The sequence below is a fragment of the Siphateles boraxobius genome, unplaced genomic scaffold (genome assembly GCF_051911475.1).
Source record: "Siphateles boraxobius isolate OS27281-9 unplaced genomic scaffold, OSU_SipBor_1 54, whole genome shotgun sequence".
Classification (NCBI taxonomy): domain Eukaryota; kingdom Metazoa; phylum Chordata; class Actinopteri; order Cypriniformes; family Leuciscidae; genus Siphateles; species Siphateles boraxobius.
In genome coordinates this window covers 3,055,138-3,062,500 of record NW_027509180.1, presented here as the reverse complement: position 1 = coordinate 3,062,500, position 7,363 = coordinate 3,055,138, and the positions used below count along the sequence as shown (strand labels likewise).

General features: G+C 43.9%; 2 protein-coding genes across 4 annotated transcripts in view; both read right to left on the bottom strand.

Moving 5' to 3' along the window:
- Positions 1-879, bottom strand: part of LOC143714451 (uncharacterized) — a 6,944-nt gene extending 6,065 nt beyond the window's left edge. For 2 of the 3 annotated variants that reach the window (XM_077205664.1, XM_077205666.1), the window contains exon 1: positions 567-879. Coding sequence is in view for 2 of the 3 variants with exons in the window: in XM_077205666.1 (XP_077061781.1) it covers positions 567-738 (172 nt within the window). In the remaining variant the exon portion in view is untranslated. Of the gene's footprint in view, positions 1-379; positions 462-566 lie in introns of all 3 variants that reach the window. The other variant, XM_077205667.1, reaches the window with a different exon arrangement.
- LOC143714367 (uncharacterized) overlaps positions 1-7,363 on the bottom strand; it is a 288,790-nt gene that overhangs the window by 157,943 nt on the left and 123,484 nt on the right. The gene's annotated exons all lie outside the window — the stretch shown is intronic.

Genomic DNA, 7,363 nt, shown 5'->3' with positions numbered 1-7,363 from the left:
TCAATTTCTCCATTTCTTTGCACAAAACTCTCCAGAAAGTGCCATTTAATGGTTTATTTTTCCCAAAAAAAAGTTCCGCGTTCAATATCTCCTGAGCTGAATATTGTTACTACACAAATAACATTGTTTTAATATTTTAATCTCCTCAAAACGAGTTTTCCTTCGGGTTTGCACTTTGCAGATGGTCCCTTCTTAGCAGCCTGCGCATAGAGATCAATGTATTTTGTCCAGTGCGAAGGAAAGATCGTTTTGAGGAAATTTATGTTGTAGCTTCCGGTGTTTTATCTGTAGTTATATGTGATATGTGTTGTGTGTTGCAACAACGTTTAGTTCACGAGTTATTGAACGCGAAAGTCCGCGAATATAAAACCAACTTTACCTAAGTCCTTGACACCGAGGCGATGCTTCTGTGTAGACTTGATCACGCGCATAAAATCGTGCAAGCGCCACCTAAACGCCCCCTTGTTTAAAAAATGGCAATATTTACTTTTGTCTTTTTGTTGGGTATTATCATCATATAAAATAAATTGTGGCATACGGACTCATCCCACCGATGGTTTACCCACCTAAGTTTTTTTTTGGTGTGCAGGGGAAAAAAACCCTTCCGATACTTTGCCGCTGGTGCCCTCCAATTGCCAACGACTGAATGTGCTGTCTCGTTCTTTTCCACGTACTTGTGTACATCTCATTTTTGGAATAACTGACAGGGCGCCGACATGTTTGTTTGTTGCAATGCATTATGGGAAGTGAAGTTTTTTTTTCTCTCTACATGAACAGTAGCGCGCTACATGCTAAGACATCATATCCCACAGTGCTCTGCCTTCAAAATCAAATCAGTTGGCGCGCGGTGACGTCACGGTCGACGATCAAATGAAACGCGCCCGGTGGTTTTCGGCTAATATCTCTGCGAAAACTCATCTGATTCTGCTAGCACCGAGCTCGTTGGAATCGCATTGACGAACTAAAAAGTATGATACAAGTTTCATTATGTTAAGTGTTGTTTTCGCGGAGATCAGTGGGCGCGCGCGCGGTGACGTCACGCTCGTCCATTCTATCTAATATGTACACCGGGTAATCTAGTTCCCAACATGCTTTGCATACGGTTGAATTAAGAGAGAATAAATGTTCAAATTAGGTTTTTTTAATGTTTTTTTGAGAAAACGAGAAAAGGGGAGGACTTGATATTTTGTAATTGTGTTTAATGTTCAATTACATTGGAATTATTAGAGTTGAGCTTTTTTTTTAATAGAAATTATCAAAATTCTGGCACTGACTGGTACCATGTATAAATTGCTGGTGGGAAAAGTATTAATAATTTGACTATTTATACTGCGTATGGAATGTGCTATTGTGCTTTTTACAATACAGATTGTTTCAAAACAGCATTGTTTCAAATTATTTTCACACAACTATGGGCCCAGAATAATTTATTGGAGAATCAGAGATGCAAGTATTTCATTTTATGTAGGCAAGGCTAGTATAAATAAATGGTATAAAGTAAATACGTTATCAAAAAGGATAAAAGAAAGAATGAAATGAATCAATGGATTAAGGGAATTTTTATTTTTAAAACAGTACAGAAATATCAGACGTCCAGCCACAATGCTAATACTGATTATGCTGTATCTTTTTCATAAAGTGAAAGACAAGAGGTAGAGTTGAGCCTGTTTCAGGGCGGAGGTCAGTGAACGGCTTCAGATGTTTGGGAAAGCGGCCAGTACGAATTTCTTTACTGTTCATTAAAACAAAGTCCAATCAGAGTCAGCCTTACATCATTGGAAAGCTCATGTTTTGTTCTTTAACGTGAGCCCAAGCCGACTATTGTACCTTGTTCGATCCCCGAGAGAACAGGTCAAAAAGCCCTTCCTTCGGATGTAGGCCAAAAGGTCAAAATCTCAAAAATGGTTGTCAATGAGCCAAATCTCAATATATTTTCACTCTTTTTGTATCAGATTAAAGCTTATCATGTGTAGTTTTCCCCCCTTTCCCTCAAGCCCAAACACATTAATCTAGCCAAAAGGGACAGCTAATAATAATCATTACAGTATAGCCAAATAAGGTGGTTTTCTGAGCGCGCCGATATTTAGTCCAAAAATGTACGAGGCTGTACAGGCTAGGAAACCCGTATTTTAGGTTGGATGATACATAAGTGTGCAGTGGAGATTCAATCCTTTCCGTAGAGACCAATATCAACGTGGTAGAACGAAAAAGCCAAGGCCAATCTAGTGCACTTGTGTGTCTATTGTGCACAATTATGAAAATTGCATAATTGGCACTTTGAGATTTTCGTGATATTCTGGCATCGTCGGAACCGGCTTGGGAAGACGAGAACAACCGTGCCTGAACCGACCTTCTAACGTGAACGGAAACCGAGAAATTGGCAAAACGATATTGGGGTATTTTCACGGTGCATATGATGCGGTCAACCCTAAAACGTAAAATAATTATTAAAAAATCAAAACAAGGTCCTGCGAACGAAACGAAGGCATTCAGGTGACCGGGGGGGCTGGGGGATCACGCCCCGCAATCGATTCGCTAATCTAACGCGGTCTAGTGCTGAAATATTAGCCATATTCAGCGTTGATGCGTTATTGTATTGGTTGGACGCCTGTGGACGGTGACGATAGCTGTTGGATCTTTGTACCCTGCGTTCGCCTGGCCCTCAGTCACAACTTTCCATTGGATGCAACGCCCTCGGGCGTGCGGTTTCCGATTTTCCATTGTGAAATATGCATCATGTATGTTGCATATTGAGGATTGACCCGAATTTTTTTTTTTTAATATTAAAAATTATAGCTCATCTGAATCGTTACGAGAAATCATACGCAAATCTGCATAAATCAACTTTTGGTGAAATTCTGGAGTACACCTGTTGTGTGTTTCGACAGGTGGCGTGCTCCGCCGATTCAGCGTTTGATTGACAGGGTCGGGAACAGACCACACAATCGCACATCTGTATAAAAAGTGAAGTCAACTCATCTTGACCTCGTGGGTTTTTGTGAGGGGATTTTTTCAAAGAGTGGAGAAATTATCTGTTAAAAAAAGTAGGCTAAGTCCTTCCAAAGAAGCGAAATTAATATTTTTCATAAGAATCTTTTATTAATATTCATTTTTCACGACCAAAATAACATTCTGCACAGTGCAGAGCCTACAGGTTACAAGCTTCACATATTAGAAAAATAGCTACAATAATCAAAAAACACATTTTTTAATGGCTCGTTGTCAAGGTTGTTTCAGATCAACACCTGCAAGTGACCACTAGGTGTCACCGTTGAGACGGGTGTCGGATTGCATTTGGTTCAACTGTTTCTATGCTTCACGAAGCCTCGATCTGCCCACCGCTACCTAATTTTACTACAAACAAATAACTTTTGGTTCAACTTTCTAGTTAAGATTTGGACATGGTCACGATAAGTAAGATGTGAGTCAAGAGAAACTTGACTCACGTAGTACTTATACGTGGATACGATTATAAGCTTGATGAGCAAATTTTGATGTTTAATATGTGAAAAAATAGAATGTTCTTAGATAGGATAGTAATGAAAGAAAAGCTTTCACAACTGCAATTGTGCAGTTAGAACTTTTGGAAGGGTTTAGGAAGCATATCCTACAAACAGCCCTGCTGTTAAACCAGATTGATCACTGAAAGTATTGTTAACTATGTTTTAAAAGTTCATAAGTGTTTTGTGTGTGTGTGTGTGTGTGTGTGCATGCATATATATATATATATATATATATATATATATATATATATACACCCAACACACACACACACACACACACACACACACACACACACACACACACACACACACACACACACTAAATAAGTGATTTTAAACTTGTCCTTGAGGACCCCCAGCACTACACATTTTGTATATCTCACTTATGTCACACTTGATTTAACTCATCAGCTCATTAGTAGAGACTGCAAGACCTGAATTGGGTGTGTCAGATAAGGGAGACATACTGTACACAATGCAGTGCTGGGGTCCTCCAGGACACGTTTGAAAACCACTGCATTAAAGTATTTCACTAATGTGCACTATTTTTTTTTTAAACGTGCATATTTACATAGATAAAAATCAAGCTAAATTTTTCTGATGCTGCAATGATACGTTTCTAAAAACTTACGTTAAAACGTAAACTTAACTTGCACACTGTACCTCAAATTTGCCAGTGTAAGCCTTGGCATGCATTACAGAGAGAAAAGGCTTCATCATGATCAGTGGTTGGAGAGCTCAGATAACTTCTCTGCCATCTTTTCCAAATAAGGCCAGTACCTGTAATGGGAAAATTGCAAACCTGGTAAGAAGACAAACCAGGACCTATGTAACTTGTTACCATGTAAATTTTCTAATTCCATAATATATAAAATGTGTGATTTTTAGCTAGTCATGGTGTTATTCCTATGCATGGCATACATTAATAAAGGTAAAACATCAGTAAAAACTTAATTTATCATTTGGCAATGGCTATTTACCTGCAAGCAATGTCCATACAAAAGAATGTCGCATTTGCAGCTTGTGCCAGCTCCTTCTGCAGGAACATTGGGTAGGCATATATTTCACCAGGGTAGTGATTCAAGCCTTGCAGCAAGATTCCATGTGTCACAGTATGGGTTTGTGTTTCCCTGGTTCACCACTAGAGGTCATCTTCCCCCACGGTGTCAGTCACATTAGGAACTGCATGGACTGTCAGGACTGTCTGCTTCGCCCTGCCCGCCGGCTTAAACCGTCACCCTTGTTCCTGTTCCCCTTCATGGACCTGGTCACCCATCCCTCCCCCCGTGTCCTCCACCGTTCCACCTCCCTCCTGGACTCTTGTCTTGTCTTGTTGTGTACTTGTGTCTTGGAGCGTCTGGTAGCCTCTCCGTAGGGGTGGGGGTAGTTATGTCACAGTATGGGTTTGTGTTTCCCTGGTTCACCTCTAGAGGTCCTCTTCCCCCACGGTGTCAGTCACATTAGAAGCAGGCCGTGCCCGAGCAGCCCGCTGTTGTCCTGGAGGCCGTCCCCAAGCGCCTCCCCCTGACGACGCCACCCAAGCGCCTCGCCCTGTCTGCACCACCCAAGCACCTCGCCCTGACGGCGCCACCTAAGCGCCTCGCCCCGACGGCACCACCCAAGCCCCTCGCCCTGACTGCGCCACCCAAGCCCCTCGGCCTGACGGCGCCACCCAAGCGCCTCACCCTGAAGGCGCAACCCAAGCGCCTCGCCCTGTCGGCACCAACCAAGCACCTCGCCCTGACGGCGCCACCTAAGCGCCTCGCCCCGACGGCACCACCCAAGCCCCTCGGCCTGACGGCGCCACCCAAGCGTCTCGCCCTGTCGGTGCCATCCAGACGCTTCGCTCTGTTGGCGCCGCCCAAGCTCTTCACGTCTGCCGATCCAGACACCGTTCACGTCACGTCTGCCGATCCAGAGACCGTTCACGTCACGTCTGCCGAGCCGGTGTCTGTTCCTGTGCCCGAGCCGGTGTCTGTTCCTGTGCCTGAGCCGGTGTTTGTTCCTGTGCCTGAGCCTGTTCCTGAGTCAGGGTCTGTTCCTATTCCTTTGCTATGGTCGCCCGAGGGGTCTTCACGGCCGTGGCCGCCCGAAGGGTCTTCACCGCCGTGGCCGCCCAAAGTGTCTTCTCCGCCATGGGCGCCAGAGGGAAAGTCTCCGCCATGGGCGCCAGAGGGAAAGTCTCCACCCTGGCCGCCCGATGGACTGACGTCTCCACCCTGGCTGCCCGATGGGTCGTCTGCTTCGCCCTGGCCGCCCGATGGACTGTCTGCTTCGCCCTGCCCGCCGGCTAAACCGTCACCCCCTGTTCCTGTTCCCCTTCATGGACCTGGCCCCCCATCCCTCTCCCTGGTCCTCCACCGTTCCACCTCCGTCCTTGACTCTTTTTTTGTCTTGTTGTGTAGTTGTGTCTTGGAGCGTCTGGTAGCCGCTCCGTAGAGGGAGGGTTATGTCACAGTATGGGTTTGTGTTTCCCTGGTTCACCACTAGAGGTCCTCTTCCCCCACGGTGTCAGTCACATTAGAAACTGCATTTCCCACAATCCTTGTCTGTTCTCATCATTGTTCATTACACCCAGCTGTCACCCATTATGATTGTTAGTCTGTGTGTATAAGTACCCTGCTTGTTTTGTTATTGTTACACTGAAGAAGATGTGCTCTCCTAATTTAGAGGCACATTTCATAAACTGTAAACCGTTCTACTCGCCTCGGGAGTTTTCCTCTTTCATTCTCGTGAATGTATTTTTTTCTTTACAAATCAGTTGCGAATGCCACTGAATGAATGTGATTTTACCACAGTTGCTAATTAGCTCGATGCTGCTAGTTAAAGCACAGTAAGTGCCCACAGATTTTACCATAGTAATAGTAATTAGTTTTCCTTTGGGATTTTTAGTTAAATAAGACAACGCCCATTCTTTTAAGACTGTGGTTTTACTGTGGTATTTGTAGTTAAAACACAGTAACACAACACATACCTTGGATTTAACAAAGTAACTGTAACGTTAGATTTACTGTGGTATTTGTAGTTGAAGCACAGTAACTTGCATGCTTTTTACCACAGTAACTGTGTTTTTACTGTCTAATATTTGTAGTTAAAGCACATTAACCATAGCACTTACCATGGTTTTACCAGAGTAACTGTCGTTTTACTGTGGTATTTGTATTTGAAACAGTAACAAAACACTTACCATGGTTTTACCACAGTAACCATAGTTTTACTGTGGTGTTTGTAGTTGAAACAGAACACAAAACTTGGCATGGTTTTACCACAATAACCATAGTTTTACTGTTGTGTTTGTAGTTGAAACAGTAACACAACAATTGCCATGGTTTTACCACAATAACCATAGTTTTAATGTGGTGTTTGTAGAAAAAGGAGATAGAGAAAGAGGCCCAGGTAGAGGAATAGGAGAGGAAGGACATAGAGGTAGAGGAAGAGGAGAATAAGGAGAAAAAGGAAGAGGCCCAGGTAGAGGAAGAGGAGAAGAAGGAGATAGAGGAAGAGGCCCAGGTAGAGGAAGAGGGGAAGAAGGAGATAGAGGAAGTGGCCCAGGTAGAGGCCCAGGTAGAGGAAGAGAAGATGTATATAGATGAGGAGGCCCAGGTAGAGGAAGAGGAGAAGAAGGAGATAGAGGAGGAGGCCCAGATAGAGGAAGAGGAGAAGGAGATAGAGGAGGAGGCCCAGGAAGAGGAAGAGGAGAAGAAAGAGATGACGGAAGAGAAGAAGGAGATAGAGGAAGAGGCCAAGGTAGAGTAAGAGGAGAAGAAGGAGATAGAGGAAGAGGAGAAGGACATAGAGGAAAAGGCCCAGGTAGAGGAAGAGGGGAAGAAGGAGATACAGTAAGAGGCCCAGGTAGAGGC